This window comes from Hirundo rustica, chromosome W, assembly GCF_015227805.2.
Source record: "Hirundo rustica isolate bHirRus1 chromosome W, bHirRus1.pri.v3, whole genome shotgun sequence".
Lineage (NCBI taxonomy): Eukaryota > Metazoa > Chordata > Aves > Passeriformes > Hirundinidae > Hirundo > Hirundo rustica.
Window position 1 is genome coordinate 3,645,396 of NC_053487.1, and position 20,957 is coordinate 3,666,352.

The following is a 20,957-nucleotide window of genomic DNA, read 5'->3' on the forward strand; positions in this document are numbered from 1 at the left end:
GTTACTTCAGTTTTCTTCAATATGCTAAAATTACTCATGTTTCTATACTGAAAAATGTTCTCAATAAATGTAATACTCTGTTTTCTTAATCTTACTTTACTTAAGCTGTACTTTAAGTATTTTTGAATCCATGAGCTGCAACACTGAGTTGCAAGCTTTTTTTAGTATTAAAAAACTTAAATGCCTTTTGAATTTTAAAGGAGAATCAGTTTATATTTCTGAAGGATCAAGGTTGCAAATAAAGGTTCTACTAGAAGGAAAGTTTGACTGTTTTGACATAGTACCATTTGGAGTTGTATAATGCTTTACAAAAAATTTCTAGACATGTTTGTATTTTGCCTTATTTTAAAATACATTTAATTAAGTCTATTTTTTTATAAATCAGCAAAATAAATAATTTCAAACTCAATTAAACAGAGATAATGGAATGTGCATCTTAGGTTGATAGGTTTCCTTAAACTGATTGGGAATATCCTCTTGAGGACAAAAAAAAAAGGATATACAATTGGAGGATGTAAAAAAGAAAGACTAGGGCTGATCAGGAATCATCTGGTACATTTTTGATGAAAACTGATGATTCGGTTAAACTTAGATTTTTGCATAACCCTCAGTTGCTGAATGGCTTAATCTTACCCATATTATTTTTCTAAGTGATGTGTTTGTTCCAAAGTGAAATGAAAGGAGGTTGTAACAGTTCAGTGTTTCTGTTAGCAATCATTCTTGTTTCTGTCACTAAACATACTTTATTTGTAAACTCCTGGAAAAAGTTTAGAAAGAGAGGCACTTGCCTCCATCACCTGGTGGAGGTAACCACCATAAGGTTACCTTTTGCTTTTGTAGATTTTCATGAAGTAATGTTGAGAGGCAGCTGAATTAGGAGCAATAGCTACATTTATTTAAGTAAAAATTAATTCTCTAAAATAGAAAAAAATTATATTGGAAAATATTTTTGACACATCAAATAATGCTTAAGGGATAACTGGATTTTTCCATTCTGATGAGCCTGGGTAGATGTTTTATTTAGCCTTGTCTCAGCATAACTATGTTCTCAAAATATTAAGACATGCAATGTGTTTTTGACCACTTGTCTTCTAAACATAATCTTGGAAGCTGATTTAAGGAGCAAAAACTGTAGTGGATTTTTTGTATTGGCAAAATCTAAGAATTTAAGTGCTGCACTGTCCTACTTCTTATAATGGTGCCTTCTTTAGGGAGCTCCAAACTCCATTTAGTAAACTGCCATGTTGCATCACTAAAACAAGAAAATTATTTTTCTCAGGATTTGAAGAAAACCAATTTTTTTGTGAAATAAATGGGAAACACCTTGTAGCTTTTCTCTAAATGTTTAGGATATTTGAATGCCCTAGAGCTGGTAGCCTCTTTAGTTCAGGAATTAATGTGGAGATATCCTTTGGCCTCTCAAAGTTCAGAACTGGCTTTGTCACTTCTGGCATTAAAATTTATAGTGTCCTTGTGGTAGTGTGGGCTTTTTAAAGTAATTAAATTTCTTAAATACTGTTGTTTTTTACATTTAAGGTTTACAGCTCGACCATTAGTAGAGACCATATTTGAAAGGGGAATGGCCACTTGTTTTGCATATGGACAAACAGGCAGTGGAAAAACCCATGTAAGTATTTCCTCTACATGTCAGCAATACACTTATTTTTGTGTATTATACACTTCAATGAATTCTAATAAGTAACAAATATGTAAGTTAAAGTTCTGTGATCTTTACAGTGTATTTTTGGACTTTTTTTTTTTTCTAATTTAGACTATGGGTGGTGACTTTTCAGGAAAGAACCAAGATTGTTCTAAAGGAATATATGCACTTGCAGGTGAGACTTTATTGTTCTGTTGGCATTTTGCAAATTAGTTGAGGTCAATGCATTTCTACTTCCTGTTGTACAAACAGAAGGGTCTATATATTTTGCATTACAGTGGAGTTTTGGTAACATAAAAAGTTTCTAGGTGTGTAGTTTTTACATGGTAAGGTAAATATTTATAGATAACTTAAGAAATGTAAGAAATATAAATGATGATTGAGTTTACAGTTTTTGAGTCTTATGCATCTTCCAACATAATGTGGCAGTTTAAACTGCAGTGTTTCTTAATTGATTGACTTGATTGACTGTTACATTTGCAAAATATGAGATGCTGTAAAATAGACTGCTATGTATTAATGAGTCTTCACTAAATGAAAGTACATAACTACATTTCTTTTTATTTTGTAAATGTATTCACAGCTAGAGATGTCTTTTTAATGCTAAAGAAGCCAAATTATAACAAGTTAGAACTTCAAGTATATGCAACATTTTTTGAGATCTATAGTGGTAAGGTAAGTACCTGATTTTTTTCTGAGGAAGATGGAATTTCTCTTTCACAAACAAGATTGTGAGTTTGTCACATAAAAGATTTTTTCCTTTTTGTTCTAAAAGCTTTATTTCAAATAATTCTTTACACTTCCCTTTCAATCACAGGTTGGTAGGGACCACAGTGGGTCATCTGGTCCAACCTCCCTGCTCAAGCAGGATTGTGCATGGAATGCTTTGAATATTCTGATATGAGATTTGAAGCAAAAATGTCTTTTAAAGCTCCTCTTTAACTGTTATGTTCCCCTCCTCCCCAAGGTTTTTGACTTGTTGAACAGGAAGACAAAATTAAGAGTGTTAGAAGATGGTAAACAGCAAGTCCAGGTGGTGGGATTACAGGAACGGGAAGTCAAATGTGTTGAAGATGTTCTTAAGTTTATTGAAATAGGCAACAGCTGCAGGTATCTCACATAGCTTTCACCAATTTTTCATTGCAAATTAAAGAATTGCAACAAGACATTTATTTTTGTCTCTTCATAGTGATGGCTTTTTAATATGCAGTGTTATTTTTGATAATGTTGGCTGCAAGTAAGGAATCTGCTAATTTTTGAATAAAGATAGTTTAGAGTTTTTAGCCAGATAGAAATATGAACTAATTTTTCTACAGGATGTGAATTGCATGCATTATATAACCAGTTTACTGACTTAAATTCACATCATTTATAATCTGGAATACTGCCAGATTCTTCAGTTTTAAAAGGCCTTCATATGTAGTGACAAAAGTATAAAATTTGGTGTTTTGTTAAGATCCAGCCTTATTGTTTTTAAAATTAGCCTTGTGATAGACTGCTGACTGATTAGATAAAAGTACCACATGCAGCATTTTGTGTATAAACTCTCTGATAGTCTGAAATCTTTGGAGATCTGTTTATTCTTGCTTTTAAGAGAGTAGTAGTAAAATGCTACTAATCTTCCATTTATGTTTGAAGAATTGGTAAAATAGGTATAATTATACTGTGTGCATCAAATTATATGAGTAAACACAGGACTATGCCCTGAAAACTAATGTTCTGAGGGTAATGTGTTTAACATATATGATCCTTTGCCTGTTCATATGTCCTTCCTTTCCTTTTGTTAAAGGACATCCGGCCAGACATCTGCAAATGCACACTCATCTCGAAGCCATGCAGTGTTTCAGATTATTCTCAGAAGGAAAGGGAAATTGCATGGTAAATTTTCTCTGATTGATTTGGCTGGCAATGAAAGAGGAGCAGATACTTCTAGTGCAGATAGGCAGACTCGACTGGAAGGTGCGGAAATTAACAAGAGCCTTTTAGCACTCAAGGTAACTGAAATGTTTCCATTGCCTTTGAGTAGGTGAAAACCTTCCACATATAGTATCAGTGACTATTGAAATGAGTGTTTTTGCAGGCTTTGATTCTCTACATTGTCTACTGAAGTGACATGTAAAATATAATCTTGTTTTTCCTTTAAATGCCTGAAAAAACACTTGGTAATTACCAATGTAATAAATCGCCAAGCCAAAATTCCGTGAATCAAAATTTAGAATTTTATTTTGAGACTTAAACTCAGTCTCCAGTAGCCACAATTAAAAGGGACAGCGTTGAATCCCGGGGTTTCGGCACTGGGTGAACGCGGTAACCGACTCTGTCAGCCCACCACCCCCTCTGTTCACAAATTGCGTTCATCATTGCTGGTTTTCATACAGTCTTCCCCTGAAAGTGGACAGAGACCGTAGGACTCGTGCGTCTTGGTAGCTTCATTAGGTATTCATGTTCAGGTCCGGAGTTTCAGGCCGGAACAGATAAGATACCGATCTGATTCTAATCATTCGATCGTTAGCGCGCTCATCTCCCATTTTCCTTCTCTTAGCCCTTTTTGTTTGGTTATCCCAAAGCGGTTCCCGGCAGGAATTCCTCTTTCCCCCAACCCCCGTGTCCCTCCGTGCAGTTTTAGTCTTAGTTAACCCTAAACATACTTTTAGGTTTGCTGATCTCAACTTAGACTGAATGCAGATCAATTTTACATTGCATATTATTACATTTTATCGTGGATTAATTACACATCACAACACGAATTAACTTTAGGACATATATCACAATCCCTCCCCTTCTATATAAACACATTTAATTCGTGTTCCTGTTATTGCCTTTTTTTTCTTTTTGACAAAAAAGCTTCTTAACAAGAATATTACCAAACACAAAAAGCTTTCTATATTTAAACATTATCTTTATAGTCCTCCTATTCTTCTTCAGATTCACTCTAATATGATTTTATGTCCTGGTTTGGGACAAATTTGGGAGAAAACCCCTGTAGAGGATCCCTCTAAGGAAGCAAGCCCAAGTGGCCCCTCCCTCCAACCGGTCTGGTAAAAAAAAACCTCTTTGGAGAAAAGTGGAAAAAACTATTTTACTAAACAAATGAAGTGCATACAAGTATAAAGAATGAATAATATGAAACAATAAAACCTCTCCTTCTGAAGTGAGATGGCAAATTGAGAAAGTCCTTGCCGTGGGTGTGGTTCGGCTCTCTCTCTCAGTCTCTCCTCAGTCCCAGTCTCTCCGGCGCTGCTGGAAAATGCCGAGGTCCAGGCCCCGGTGGGCTGCAGGTGCAGCCCCCAGTGCTCCCCTGGGTTTTTAGTCCAGAGCAGGTTTAAACAGTTCCAAGAAAAAGGAAAAAAACAGTCCAGGGAACTTCTCTGCCCTAGCTAGCTGAAACTAACCAAAAGCAAAAAAAAAAATCTCTGTCCTGCAGTCTCTCCAAGCCTCCGCCGAACACCCTGTCCGCAGTAGAATGTGGAGGAGTCAGGCAGTTTTCTCAAAACAAACTCCGCGCTTCTCCTTGCTCTTAGAACCAGTCTTAAAGGCACAGGACTCAATATACAGCACAAACAGAACAGACGATTGGGGATACAAGCATCATAAAGTTACCCTAGGACATTTTCCCTCATCTCCTTCTTGTACCCGAGCTTCAAACTTTGCCAGAACTTCTGCTGCTCTGCTCCTTTTTTCGTTTAACTTCATGATTTTTGATACCTTACTGTTTTTGCTAAACCCTCCTGAGGCTAATTCGGGATCTGTGGGCAATGTTGCGATTTGCATTCCTTGAACTACTGTGTGAATGAGCCGGATAGAACAAGGTATCAAGCATGGTAAGAAGATGAATCCTGCTGCTGAACATAAAATGAAGAACCCCACTTTCTTCCACCAAGCCCCTGTCCCAAACAATTGATCCCACCAGGAGGCCTGGAGGATTGAATTCTATTTTTGAACAGGTACATGTGATACCTTCTTTATTTCAGCTGCTAAACCCCTGATAGTTTCTCCGTAATCATTTATCTCTATGCAACATTCTGAATCGTTGAATTTCGTACACACTCCTCCCTCTTCTGCTAACAGGTAATCTAAAGCAATTCTATTCTGATACACAAATGCCCTCATCTGTGAGTGCTGCTGGGCTAATAGCTCCAAAGCATCTGAGGTGTGGTTCAAAACTATTTCTACTACGGCCTGCAATCTGATTAACCTGTTTAGTAAATAAACTGGAGTTCTGTAACCCCAACTTCTATCCCGGGCCCAGGTCGCAGGACCGTAGTATTCTATTATATGTTCAGCTGGCCACTCCTCGCTTCCCCATTTCTGGCTTCCCCCTGTGTCACAGTGTCCAGTTCGCGCTGACCCGCGCGGCCACGGGCTAGCTCAGAGTCTCACTGCGGCAACGTGGTATGGTCGGAGCGGCGGACAAAGCACGCCGCTTCCTCCCTGTGGGAACTTGAACCCCACCGCCAGCGACGGGCACGTAGATGACGTAAGCAACCCCGGCAGCTAATGAAAGGCGGACTCTCCCGAGCAGGATGTAACGTAGGTTTATTGAGGCAGAGGGATGCGGGGCTCTGCACGCTGCAACCTGCTACCCAGGAGAGACCCTGAGGGCAGGCACGCGGCAGTTTTTAAGGGGGGGTGGAAACGGGGGTGGTGACAACCGGTCAGCCAGTTACAGGAATTGGGGGGTTAACCGGGGGTGTGAACCATAGAACTGGGGACCAACCACAAAATGATGGGAGGGGGTCTCCCAGGCCCCAGCCTATCACTCGACACCCCTCCCGGAGTTTTCTGGAAGCCAGGGAAGGGTCTCCGAGTGACAGACAGGGTGACCACGAGGAGAGAGGGGGGGAATTGACAGCAACAGGTGCAGGGAAGGAATGAATGACAGAAAACGTCTGGTTTTACAGTAGACAAAACAACCTAACTCATAAGGGAAAACCAATGCAGAACACAGGGGTATACAGTGGACTCAACCATTATAAAAATAACTTAAAAATCTTACAAAAATAACTTAATAACTTAATAAAAACAATTCTCACACCACCACACCCCTGCATTTGGGAGTTCTCTTTTTGTTTCCCTTCTTTTTCTGTTTAGGGTCTCATATAATGGAGCACCTAGCAGGTTGCTATCTGATCGGGGCAGTGTGAAAAAGGAAGGTCTAATCATCCCCAGAGTGCAGGATCCTTTCCACTTGCGGGGTAGTTCACTATAGGCCTTTTTCCCACAGATCCAATAAATTCCACTCGGGGCTTTCTACTTAATTTCTGTGCTTTCTGGTCATTCCCAGAACTCTTTTAGGTTCCCTAATGATTGGTAAGGGTTGGCCCCAGCTAATTCATTCCAACATAGCTCAATTTTACTAATCCAGTCACACCCTTTTTCTTTCTTCCTGCTCTAGTATCCAGCAGGTGGCTCAGGCTGCCAGACCTTAGTCTTATTGTTAGAGTTGATAGCCAGCGTGGATATGCAAGGGGTATATCCCACTACCTCAGTGTATTTATTCCCTTCTCTACCAATGCAGATGGTCCCTATTATCCTTTTCTCTAAGGTCCACCCCTCAGGTTGTGACATCGCTTTTATTATTTGGTTGTCCCATTTTAAAAGTTGTTCTGGAGCTAAACTTTCACCTTTCCAGGGCCATTTTTCAGCTGACTTTAGTCCCCCACAAATCCAGCAATTTGACAGCCCTAATTCTGTGGCAATTTCCTGCACTAGTTCTATAAAAAGATTTTTACTAGAGGCTGGCAAACTCCAATCACTAGATTGTTTTTCTAACTGTTTGTATTGTTCACTGAGTGACTTCATCCTTTCTTGCTTCATCCTTTTTCTTTTTGCCTCCAGCTCCTGCCTTTTTAATTCCTGGGCCACCCTCTGTATTTTGCTTTCTGGAATCATCCCCTCCTCATTTTTAGAGAAGCAGAAGATCCTTTCTAACTTTAAGCAAACTCTTTCATCGTTCTCACTTAATAGATCTAGGATGATGGGCCCGCTTTTAGAAATTGCTTCCTCCTGCTGCTGAGGACTCCAGGACGGTGTAGATAAATGTAGACGAGAGATCTCTGAAGTTAGGTTTTAGAAGATGAGGTTTATTGTAAGGGATGTGGGGGCCTTGCTCTGAGCTGCCAGGCTGCAGCTCATGGCAAGGCTTAGGAAAGTGGGGGAAGGGAGAAGTAGGGAGAGGAAATTCCAAGAGAGGAAAGTCCTCGGGAAAGGGTGCAAGCAAAGAGACTGTCCAGCCCCCCTGGGACCCCTTATCAGGGGTCTTCAAGGTGGGCTGGAACAAGCCTTGGGCCAATGGGGTTACAGATACCTGATACTTCAGGGGAGGGGTACAGGTGTGGGATGAACCATACATTGAGGGGTGAGACAGAACATTCCATTTGACCTCTGGGTCTGGCTGCAGGTAACCTTCAGATGGTCACATAACTGTTTTCCCAGACATCCAGTGTCTAATACATCTTAAACATCAAAACTTACTTTCAATTCTATCTCACCTACAGGTTTCTCATTCTCAGAATATAGGCAATCATATTTATAGGGTTTCTTGGCTTCCTCCTCTCCAACACCCGCTGCTCAAGGAAGCTGTCTTAAGCCTTTCATTCTGTCCAACTCAATGGGTTTTTCCATTCAGCGTACACATCCCTAATTTATTCTGATCATAGCATAGCTTGTTTACCTGAAAATATGCTACAAAGGTGGATTCTTTCTTACCCCCAACCCACACAGTTTTATTACACTTTTCACAGATAGGAATTATGGGCAGGCTACTCAGATCTCTCCTTTTTCTAGACATTGCCACTGGGTCATGGTATATGGTTTTTTCCTTTAATTCACATACCCTGAACCAACTTTCGTTGTGGGTGCAAACCCCCCTTTGTTGGAATTCTGGACAATTAAAATGTACCCAGAAAGCTAAATTTTGACCCCAGGTAGGCTCTTGCTGAGTCTCCTTTAGGCACTCCTTTTCATGCCCCATTTGTCCCTTAGGGTTAGAGAGGCCATTCGTGCGGTACACGACTAGGCTCAGGATCACCAGGATTACCCATAGGTGTACCCCTCTGCCTTTGCCTCTGCCCACCGGGGTGCTACCAGCGGCGAGGCAAACCATCTTCTCGGCAGCAAGGGTATTCTTCCGGGCCTCCATAGTCTGTCCTGTGAGCATATCGCCTTTTGTACGTGCCCCACCTGGCTAATTTTATTTGGTCTGCTATACAAGATACTTTAACTGTCCTCCTACACTTAAATGCCAGAGGCTCAGCCCTTATATTTAGCTTTCCCCTCAACCTGTTTGTGAATAGATGGAACCACCCCAGGGAATCCAATTCTAATATACCTGCTTCAGTGGCAATGTAAAGGAAAAGGTCTGTGAGCTGCCTTTCCTCCTCTAAGCAATTTTCACACAGGCTCCAAGGTCTGATCCCTCTGTAACAATGAGCTACCCAAATCTCTTTACAATGAGCACACTTAAAATGAACAAAAGGATGACAGGTACACCCCTCTTGGATACAACTTATAGAATACCGGTTGGTCATTGAGTCTGTCGGTGAATTTTCAGCTTCAGGTCTACTGGTGAAGAGGTTATTCTCCACTCCGGAATGTTATGGCGCGGCTCGACCCTTTTTACTCGAGAAGAGTGTGTCCAACCTTTTTCCGCGGTTCTTACTGCAGTGTCTGTGGTCAGGAGGACGAGGAAAGGTCCCTCCCAGTGAGGAGTCAGCGGCGCTTCTTTCCACGTTTTGATTAACACCTTGTCTCCCAGCTGGATCTTGTAGATGGCAAATCCTAAAGGTGTACTCTAATACTAGTCCACGCTTTCGAAGTTCCTGTAAATTTTTATTAATTGATACAAGATAAGATTGTATTTGACAGTCCTCAATTCGAGGGTGTCCCACTGGCATTCCATGTTCGTATGGCATTCCATATAACATCTCAAAAGGAGATAGCCCTGATCCTGAGTGGGGTTGAGTCCTGATGTTCAGAAGTGCCAGGGGAAGGCACTTTACCCATGACATCTTGGTCTCAAGCATAAGTTTTGATATTTGGGCTTTCAATGTTTGATTCATCCTTTCTACCTGTCCTGAACTCTGGGGGTGCCAGGGCATATGGTATTCCCACCGAATTCCTAAGGCATTTGCTAAATGTTTTATGATTTTGGAGGTGAAGTGTGTCCCCTGGTCTGAATCGATGGAGTCTGGGATTCCATATCTGGGTATTATTTCCTCTAGTAGTTTCTTAGCCACTACTTGAGCGGTGGCCCGAGGACCAGGGAATGCTTCTACCCAGTGGGTTAATTGGTCTACTAATACTAATAGGTATCTATGCCTCCCAATTTTTGGTAACTCAGTAAAATCCACTTGGATCCTCCCGAAGGGGCGGTAGGCTAAAGGACGTCCCCCTTGGCATACTTGCCTATTCCTAGATTTATTTATCTTTTGACATATCATACATCCCTGGACCTCCTGTTTTGCTAGTTTATAGATTCCTTTACACACAAAGAATTTTAAGAATTGCTCAGCCAGGGCCTGGGTTCCCCAATGGGTCTGCAAGTGTAGTCTTCTTAAAATTTTTCTGGCATAGGCCTTTGGTATTAATTCTCGACCATCAGGTAGTTTCCATTTCCCATCCTCTAGCATTCCTCCTATTTTCTTGAATTCCTTTATTTCCTTTTCAGAGGGGCAGGGAGGGAATTCCTGGGGTTCACCCTCTAAGGTTTCTGGAGCATTTAGGGTAAGGAGCGCTGCTCTTCTTGCCTCCTGATCTGCTAGGTTATTTCCCCTTGTTCTGAACTGCATCCCCACCTGATGCCCTTTTACATAAACTACAGCGATGGCTTTCGGCTCTCTTATAGCCTCTAAAATTTGTCTTATTAAATTTTCATGTACTAGGCTTTTCCCTCGTGTGTTTATTAATCCCCTTTCTTCCCAAATTTTTCCAAATGTGTGTACTACTCCAAAAGCATATTTGGAATCTGTGTAAATGGTCCCTGCTTTTCCTTTTAGCCCTTTTAGAGCCTGCAGGACTGCATATAGTTCACATGCTTGTGCTGACCAGGATGCACTTAAGGGGCCAGATTCGACTACTTTTCCTGTTTTTCCATCTATGATGGCATAACCTGACTTTCTTTTCCCTTCCAAAATTCGGGCTGATCCATCTACAAACCATTTTTCCCCCTCCTCCAGTTCCTCATCTTCTAAATCTGCCCAAACCTTTGTTTGGAGTTCTATCATTTCAGAGCAATTATGGGTGGGCCCTTCTGATGCTTCCCCAAAAAGGAACTCGGCTGGGTTTTTGGCTGTGGTTGTTTTCAGTTCTAATTCAGGTGCATGAATGAGTATGGCCTCGTATTTTAAAAGCCTAGCATCTGTAAGCCACTTATCTGCCTTTTGCTGTAGGATGGTTCTTACATTGTGGGGAGTGTAAACTACTAACGGGGCCCCAAAGGTAATCTTCTTAGCTTCTTCCACTAGCAGGGCTACTGCCACAATTGCCTGTAGGCATGTGGGCCATCCCCTGCTTACTGGATCAAGTAATTTGGAGATATAGCTTACAGGTTTTTTGCCCCCTGCCCAATCCTGGGTTAAGATTCCATGGGCTGTGTGGTTGCTCACATCTATGAACAACTGAAAATTCTTTTTCACATCGGGGAGGCTTAGGACAGGGGCTGCAATTAAAGCTTCTTTTAAATGCTTTAATTCTCTTTCATCTTGCTCGGTCCATTTTAGCTTATCTGTGGTTAATTTCTCATACAAAAACTTAACCTTCTCGCTATAGCCCTCTATCCACTGATGGCAATATCTGAGGAGCCCCAGCAGCTGTCTCACTTGTCTCTTGTTTCTCGGGGGAGGTAACTCTATTATATTGGCCACCCTCTCTGGGTCTAATCTTTTCTTTCCTTTTGTAATCCAATGTCCTAGGTACTTTACTTCAGGCTCTGTAAACTGAAGTTTAGACTTTGAGACCTTCAATCCTTTTTCTCCTAGAAAGTTTAGTAACGATATGGTGCAATTTCTTACTTTCCCCTCCTCTTGTCCTGCAATTAACAGGTCATCTACGTATTGCAGGATCTTAGTCCCCTCCCCGGGGGAAAATTTGCTTAGTAGCTGTTCCAGGGCTTGTCCAAACAAATTAGGTGAGTCGACAAACCCCTGGGGGAGGGAAGCCCATCTTAGCTGTTGTTTTCTATTTGTGTCTGGGTCTTCCCATTGAAAAGCGAAATAGTCTCGACTCCCTTCTGCTAATGGGCAGGTCCAAAAAGCATCCTTTAAGTCTATTACGCTATACCATATATCCTCTGGGGAGACACGGTTCAAAAGAGTGTATGGGTTTGCTACTACGGGGAACCATGTTTTTGTTCTCTCATTAACTGCTCTCAAATCCTGAACTAATCGATAGCTCCCATCTGTTTTCCTTATTGCTAGGATAGGGGTGTTATGCCGGGACATACAGGGTTCTAGGATCCCTTTTGCTATTAGATCCTCTATTATAGGCTTTAATCCTCATCTCCCTTCCAGGGAGATAGGATATTGCTTCACCCTTATGGGGTCTTCTGGTCTTTCAATTTCAATTGAAATTGGTTCCATGTCCAGTTTCCCCGCCTCCCTTCCCGTGTGCCATACCTCCTGATTAATTTTCTTTTCATCCTCGAGGGGCAATTTATATAAACTTACTATCAATCTAGAGTCTTTCACTATTAAATTAATACCCAATGCCACCATCAGATCTCAGCCCAATAAATTATAATCAGTCTCTTCAACTAATAACATATCCCCTAAGCAAATCTTATTTTCAGATTCAATTTCTACATTTTTTACTACGGGAACTTTAAAGGGTTCTCCCTTTGCCCCTATGACCACCATAGAATCCTTACTGATTTTACACCCTGGGGGCAATTGTTTAAAAGTACTTTTTTCGGCCCCAGAGTCCACTAGGAATTCCATCTCCTTCCCTTCAGGTTCTATTTTAAGTTTTACCATGGACTCTTTAGATGTTATGGACCCCAAAATAAAAAGCCTTTGACATCCCTAGTCTTCTTGGAACATTTTTTCATCCCTCATTCTCTTCTTACAGTCCCTTTTCAGGTGGACCCTCTTTTTACAATAGAAACATTCAGGTCCCTCATTTTGATTAGTAGGGGACCTCTTCTGAGGGAGGGCTGGCTTTTTCTGTGGGACCCTTTTTAATGTTTTCCCTAGGTCTTGGGGACGTTCCTGTTTTTGGGCTTCCCTTACTGCTGCCACCAACACCTTTGCTTGTATTTTCTGTTTCTCCTCATCTCTCCTCATCTATACTCTCTGAGCTTCCCTCAACAATTCCTGCAAACCCTTTTCCTGCCAACCCTCGATTTTTTCTAATTTCCTCTGTATATCCTCCCATGATTTAGCCACAAATTGGGTTTTTAACAAAACTTCCCCCACAGGGGAATCAGGGTCTGTCCCAGAGTATACCTGGAGGCTCTTTCTTAATCTTTCTAACCATTCAGTAGGGGTTTCCTCCTTCCCTTGGCATTCCCCAAATACTTTACTTAGGTTTTGCCCCCTGGGCACCACCTCCCTGATGCCTTGAATTATTATATTCCTCATATCAATCATATTTCTCCTACCTTCTTCTGTCTGAGCGTTCCACCGGGGATCTTGGCTTGGCCATTTCTGGTCCCCCGGGGTGCTTTGGGGGTTTCGACGTTCCCACTCCCTCATCCCTGCTTGCCTTATCATTTCCCTTTCTTTGGTGTTAAATAACGACCTTAAGATTGCAGTAAGGTCCTCATATGAGTATATGCTAGTTCCTAAAAACTCGTCTAATCTTTCTGATACTCCTAAATGGTCATCCATAAGCTTTCCCATTTCCTTTTTGAAAGCTCTAATATCACTTGTGTTGATCGGTACGTTTACGTATCTGATGATTCCTGGGGCAGTGGGCACTTCCCGTAAAGGGAAAAGGTTATTTCTTTCACCCTCATTCTCACTTTCCGCTTCATTTAACCTTTTTAATTGTCTCCTGGTTCTCCTGGCAGGTGGAGTGTGTCTGGCCTCTAGTGGATTCTGAGGAGCCTGTACAGTGGGGCTGAGGAAAGGGGCCAAATCTAATTCGAGTGATGAGGAATCGAGGAGCGGGGCTTGGGGCTTGGGAAGCGGGGCACCCTGCCAGGAAGGCTGGGGAACTGGCGTGGGTTCTAGCGGGGGAGGGAGCCCGGAGGGTGGGGGTTGAACCACTGCCCGTGGGGACTGTGGTCCTGGAGGAGGCACTGATGCGATCAGTGAAGGGGCGGGGATTCCTTGCATAGGGGGAAGCCTGGACCCTGGGGGTTTGGGAGGGGCACCCGGGTTTGGTGCAGGTGGTGGTGGAGGCATGAGGTATGGTGGAGGCAAGTTATCTAAAGGTTCCCATTTATCACTTGAGGTTCCAGTGGGATTTTTAAGTCTCACCGGTAAAAGTTTAGTATCTGTTTTCCCCCAAATTCTAGCATACTCGTATTCCTCCTTGTTCTTTCCCCTTTTCACGTAGCTGACTAAAGCATTACAAATCCACTCCTCAAATGTTCCGAAGACAGGCCATATTACATGGTCCTGTACTTCAACACCCCCCCCCCCCCCCCAAACCTCTATGCAATAGTGTATCATTTTTTCTTTAGATTTCTTTTTCCATGCAGGGCATTCCTCCCAATGTTTTAACATCCATCCCAAAGGACTTTCAAGTGGAATCTCTGGAATGTCCCGAGCTACTCCCTTTGCGGATTTCCCTGCGGCTTTCTCCCGTGTTTTACTTTTCCTTTGTCCCATTTTATAGTGTCACTGGCTACTAACTCTTAAGGGTGATTGATCCCTCCCGGGGTTTCCCCTAATGATTATGTGCTCTCCTTTTCCTGCTTTTCTCTCCCCGGACCCTTCCCTGGTCCTAGGCTGAAAGGTTTACCAGTCCCGGAACTCCTGAGGACGTACCCTTCCCTCTCAGCCTTCCTGTGACCGACACCCCCCCCCAAACTCCCCGAGTTTTGGGTTTTATGTGTGAGGTGCGTTTATTACTCCCGTAACTTTCGCTTCCCCCGCGACCAACCACACCCCTCGCGGGGAAGTGGAACTGCGATCTTGGGGTCCACACTCGCCCCGTGATAAAATCACGTCTCACTCACACACTCGGTCACCCCCACTCAACCACGCAATACTTACGATCCTTTTCTTGCGTGGATTCTTCGTGCACGTAGAGTTTTACGAGTTGTGTCTTCGCCACGGCCGTGGAAGCCCTGTATTCCGGATCTCCCCGAGTTCCCCGAGAGCTCTGATCTCGCCTATCCCCCTTTTAAGTGTGGCTTTTGCTTAAGTTCGTCGTGTGGTTTGATCGGTTCCACAAGGTCTCCCGGCTCTGCCAGGCCGCTGAAATCAGCAGGGCGCCTCCTGGCCAGAGACAGGGGTCCGAGGGTCCCAAAATCAGACCATCACGTCGGGGTCACCAAATTGTAATAAATCTCCAAGCCAAAATTCCATGAATCAAAATTTAGAATTTTATTTTGAGACTTAAACTCAGTCTCCAATAGCCACAATTAAAAGGGACAGCGTCGAATCCCGGGGTTTCGGCACTGGGTGAATGCGGTAACCGACTCTGTCAGCCCGCCACCCCCTCTGTTCACAAATTGCGTTCATCGTTGCTGGTTTTTATACAGTCTTCCGCTGAAAGTGGACAGAGACCGTAGGACTCGTGCGTCTTGGTAGCTTCATTAGGTATTCATGTTCAGGTCCGGAGTTCGTTGAATGGATTCTCAGAGTGGAACAATGCCATGATTGCCGTGTCCGGAGAAGGTTTGGAAATGTTAAATCAGGCCAGAACAGATAAGATACCGATCTGATTCTAATCATTCGATCATTAGCGTGCCCATCTCCCATTTTCTGTTCTCTTAGCCCTTTTTGTTTGGTTATCCCAAAGCGGTTCCCGGCAGGAATTCCTCTTTCCCCCAACCCCCGTGTCCCTCCGTGCAGTTTTAGTCTTAGTTAACCCTAAACATACTTTTAGGTTTGCTGATCTCAATTTAGATTGAATGCAGATCAATTTTACATTGCATATTATTACATTTTATCGTGGATTAATTACACATCACAACATGAATTAACTTTAGGTCATATATCACACCAAGTAGAAATATTGCAGAAACATTTTGCTATCAATTTTCATGTAGTTTAAAAAAAATACCCAACAAGCCAAACCCAACAACCCAGTAGTTGAATTTGAACACCTTTTTTTTTATATACACCTAAAATGGGGGGACAGATAACTTACTCTTGTACTCAAGGTCTGAAATACTAACTGGAAATATACTTACTGATCTCAGTTGGGGTTTTTTTAATTAAGAAAATATTTAAAAATATATATCTTTTGTAGTGGTTTAACCCCAGCTAGAAACTAAGTACCATGCAGCTGCTCACTCAATCCCCTCACCCCTTCCCCACTGGGATGGGAAGGAGTATCTGAAATAAGGTAACACCCATGGGTTTAGATAAGAACAGCTTAATAATTGAACTAAAGTTAAAGATAATAGCAATAATAATAATTGTATTGAAAAGGAGAGAGACAGAAATAAACCCCAAAAGAAACAAGTGATGCACAGTTGTGGTGGTTTCAGGCAGATTTTGGGAGAAACCCTCCCATGGGGCCCCCCTCCCCTCCTCCAACCGGTTCGGGAAAAAAGATTTCCTCAGAGAGAAGTGGAAAAAACCTGTTTATTAAACAGGCAAAGCACTCCCAGCACAATACCCGATGACAAGAGCTTCGTGCCGCTTACGGAGGGATAACAAACTTAAAGAAAGTCTCCTCTTGAGGGTCGTCACTGTGCTCCACCGCTCCGTCTCCGCTGACGCTGGGAGAAAAGGAGATGTGCAGGGCTGGTCTTGGTGGGGTGGGTCCCCTGTGGAGGCCCCCGGTGCTTCCCCAGGTCCTTAGTCCGGAGAGGTTGTAAGAGTTCCGAGGAGAGGGCAAAAAAAGCAAAAAGGAAGGAAAAAAGGACAAAAAAAGAAAAAGAAAAAAAAAGGCAAAAAGCTTCAGCTATTCTACAGCGTCTAACTACACTAGCACTAAACTAACTAACTGCCGGGGAAAAAACAACAGAGCTTCTTTCGTCTTGCCGTGTACCAGCTCCCCCGCTTCAAGGTCACTCCGATGAGCAGAGTTTTCCTGGGGAAAAACAAACCGCGCTTGCCCTCCCCCCTGCACCCAACAGACGATTGGGGATACACAGTCACCCCAGGACAACAGTACAGTCCCTCACCACACTGACTGATGCCCAGCCCATCCCCCAGCAGCTATCAGCCTGTCCCGACCAACTTCCCCCAGTTTCTATACTGGGAATATTGTATGGTATGGAATATCCCTTTGGCTAGTTCTGGTCAGCTGTCCTGGCCATGCTCCCTCACAGCTTCTTGTGCAGCTTCTCCCTGGCAAAGCATGAGACACTGAAAGGCCCTTGACTCAAGGTAAGCACTGCTCAACAACAACCAAAACATCAGTGTGTTAGCAGCATTATTCTCACACTGAATGCAAAACACAGCACTACAAGCTACTAAGAAGAAAATTAACTCTATCTTAGCCAAAACCAGGACAGTCTCCACCCTAATCCATACCATTTATTTCATGCCAGGTCCCACACTTTCCAATACACCATCACCTTTCCTATTTTTTGATAGATGTTATGGACGATAAATAGCCAATTTGATATAAAGTAATTTTATTCTGCCATTTTAAAAATAACAATCTGAAACAGCCACAATAAAAGAGACAACCTCGATCCCGGGTTATCGAAGTTGGGTGAACGCAGAGATGGCTGCAACTGAACTAATCCTCCCCTTTCACGATCTCTTAGATTCAGTGAGCAGGTTTTATACAGTTTTTCTTCCCTGAGGCAGTTTTATTGTTAGTTCGTATCTGCCGCACATATTCATGTGTTTTCTTTCTCTGGCAGCTTGGCTCCGCTTCTTCCCGGCAGAATCAGGCACTTGAATGGGGTTCGGAGAAGTCGGCATTGGGATGCTGATAGCGACATCTCTGGGTCTTCCACTTCTAGACTGGTATCATGTGTTAATCACCGGAGAAGGCAGTGGACCCTCCCTTGATGGATGGGACATCTCCTGTCTGGCCCTTCCTTTTGCTTCTTAATTTGGACTTCGCCCTGCCATTGTCTGGAATCTCTACAATTGCAAATTAGTCTCGGCAAGCAGAAGTTTCCTCAGTTTTGTGGAAACCTTCTGCTTGTGATACAGTTTAGAGCTTATAACATCTAAAACACAAATTTATCACAACATATATCACAATAGATATACACACAGATATCATTCCCTTAGTTTATGAACCATCCCTATAAGTCTGTTGAGTTCATTTAGTCCATGAACTTGGGCTCCATCTGTCATAGCAGTCCTTCAGGACAGGAAAGATGGTGAATGGTATTGGATTGTTGCAGTTGAAGCCAGATCAATATTGGATAATTATTAACATAATACAATTTAATTCATTGGCTATTCTTACCCAAAATCAAATCCCCTTGAGGCACACACCGGACTTGCCCATTGTCCCGCATTACCCACCAAGTACATCCCGGTCCTTGAGCAAAAGCAGTCCCACAGATGGATTTGCCTTTGCCTGAGGCAGGAATAACCCAGACTGTTTTCCCCAGCATATTTTTAATGTGCACAGGAATTCTATCCCCTTTTAAAGTACTTAACAGTTTTAATTGGGCAGGGTCAGCCTGACTGGCAGATCCTCTGATGTTGACTAGCCAGATGGCCTTTGCTAAATGTATATCACAGTGTCTGAAGGTTCCACCACAAATTCCTCTCAGTGTAGTTTTTTAACAGTCCATTACATTGTTAGATCTTTCCAGAGTGTAGTGGTTTCACATTTACTAAATTCTGGTCTTAGTACTCACTCTTTTTCTGTGGGAGAGAGACTAGGAGAAAAAAAAACAAAGTAGGTTCAACCTTAAAAGTTAACAAATAGTTTATTAACACATACTAAAAGAATAGGAAAAAGAAAGTTGGAAAAAAACTAAAACAGAATGAAACTCTAAAAACACTTTCCCCTCCCCTTACAAACTGTCCACTTTCTTACAAAACAACATAAAGAGACAAAACTTGTAATTTTCAGTCAGTTTTACTATCTGACAATAGTCTTTCATCAATTCTTAAGGGGAAGAGTCTCTCTTAGAGTCATGGATCCCACTGACAGCTTAGAACAGTTCTCTTGTGGGTTTTTTAAACTGTCACAAAAACAACCGCCCAGAGAAACCTGCCTTTGTGGCTCCTCCCATTAGCAGGTTCCCAAGCTGCTTATGGGTCATGGGTCTTAGACTTTTACATACTGGGGTGTCACCTTTTAAAGATGAATAACTCTAAAAGCAAAGGATTCTTCATCTCAAGGTACAGATATATCTTCTCACTTCTTCACTGGCACAGAGAGCTTCTCATCTTTATCTCTGTTCAAGAAGCATCTTATAGGATTAATATTACTTAGTCCATCACAAACACTTTTGCTTAAATCTACACACAAAACTAAATCATCTCCCCAAATGCATATCTTTCCCATGATTTAAAGGAATGATTTAAATATAGAGTTCATTTCTATAGCTCAAGTAAGAATGGAACAACCAACTCTTCAACCTTCTGTCCCAATAGTCCTTTCACTCTTGCTCTACTGACTTCATGCTGTTTTTTTCTTTATGTTCACTCTGTCCTTTATTACTCTCTCAGAGAAGGGCCAAGCTCTGGAAGCTTCATGTTGCCAGGAAAGGGTTAAATCTGCTCAGAGTCTTTGTCTCTCTCTCTGTAGCTCGTGGTGTTAGATGTTCAAGGCTGTGCTGGTGAGGGAGGAAGAACTCACACAGAAACATCAGAGATCAGAGCACCCGGGCAGTCTGGAATCACAAAAAAAACTAAGCAGGATCATAAATGCCTTCTCAGCCCACCCCTCGGTGTAAATTGGGGTGGCCTCAGCTTAAATGGTGCCCATAGCTCTTATAAGGGGCCCAGCAGAGATCTCTCCCTGCTCCAGAGAAGTTTGGAGAAAGTAGTTTTTGTAAAGCAGTAACCTCTCCTTCCTCCCCACACCCAGGAGCCGATAGAATCCAGCCAGGCCTCAGGCCAGCTCCCCCCTAAAAAGGGGTGAGCAGCAGGCCCAACTCAATGTTACCTGTCTCTCTCTGGGCAAAGGAAAGAAGGAAAAAGCCCACCTACAGGAAATCAAGGGGTTTTATATGGTACTTCCCAAAGTTGTAGCCAACAATTTTCAGTGGTCAAAGCAGATGCCAATATTCCAACTAACCCTCTGATAGGTCCCTGTCCTTTCTAAAGCAATTCCCAGGTCCTGACCTGGAGAATTATTCTACATTCTTCTATAACTAAAAAACCAAACTGTACTAACCCATGACACAGAAGCTGGTGCATAATAGGGAATATGATACACCCACTCAGTGTCATGTTCTTTGGCACAAGTGTCTATGAGGTTGTTTTGAAAATGGCTTCCATTGTCTAACTCAATTCTTTCTGGAGTACCATGTCACCATAAGACTTCCTTTCCAAGGCCCAGGATACTGTTCTAGGCAGTGCCATGGGGCACAGGGTATGTTTCCAGCCATCTGGTGGTTGTTTCCACCATTGTAAGCACACAGCGCTTGCTGTTACAGGCTTGGGGGAGTGTGATATAGTCAGTCTGCCAGGCCTCCCCATACTTATATTTCAGCTATCGTCCCCCATACCACAGAGGCTTTACCTGCTTGGCCCTGCTTGATTGCAGCACATTTCACATTCCAGGATAACCTGTGTGATAGTGTCCATGGTTAAGTCCACCCCTCGATCACAAGCCCACCTAGATGTTGCATCTCTTCTTTGATGTCCCAAGGTGTCATGGACCCACCAAGCCAGAAATAATTCATCCTTATGTTGCCAATTCAAATCCACCTGAGCCACTTCAATCCTAGCAGCCTGATTCATCTGCTGGTTGTTCTGATGTTATTCAGTGGCCCGACTCTTGGGTTCACGAGCATCCACATGATGTACCTTCACAACCAGGTTCTCCACCTGGGCAGGTTTATCTCTGTACTGCCAGTTTATCTGCTTCCATTGCTACAACCACTCCCACAGGGCATTTGCCACTATCCATGAATCAGTATAAAGTATCGGCCATTTCTCTCGTTCAGCAATGTCTAAGGCCAACTGGATGGGTTTCACCTCTGCACACTGACTTTGACTCCTCCCCTTCAGCAGTTTCTGTGACTTGTTGTAGGGGACTCCATACAGCTGCTTTTCATCTCCAATACTTTCCCACAAGACAG

General features: G+C 42.8%; 1 protein-coding gene across 1 annotated transcript in view; it reads left to right on the top strand.

Moving 5' to 3' along the window:
- Nucleotides 1–20,957, top strand: part of LOC120764894 (kinesin-like protein KIF2A) — a 237,047-nt gene that overhangs the window by 107,544 nt on the left and 108,546 nt on the right. Inside the window, exons 10-14 of the mRNA XM_058423934.1 lie at nt 1,537–1,627; nt 1,772–1,835; nt 2,244–2,335; nt 2,628–2,770; nt 3,450–3,654. Of these exons, the coding sequence (XP_058279917.1) occupies nt 1,537–1,627; nt 1,772–1,835; nt 2,244–2,335; nt 2,628–2,770; nt 3,450–3,654 (595 nt within the window). The remainder of the gene's footprint in view (nt 1–1,536; nt 1,628–1,771; nt 1,836–2,243; nt 2,336–2,627; nt 2,771–3,449; nt 3,655–20,957) is intronic.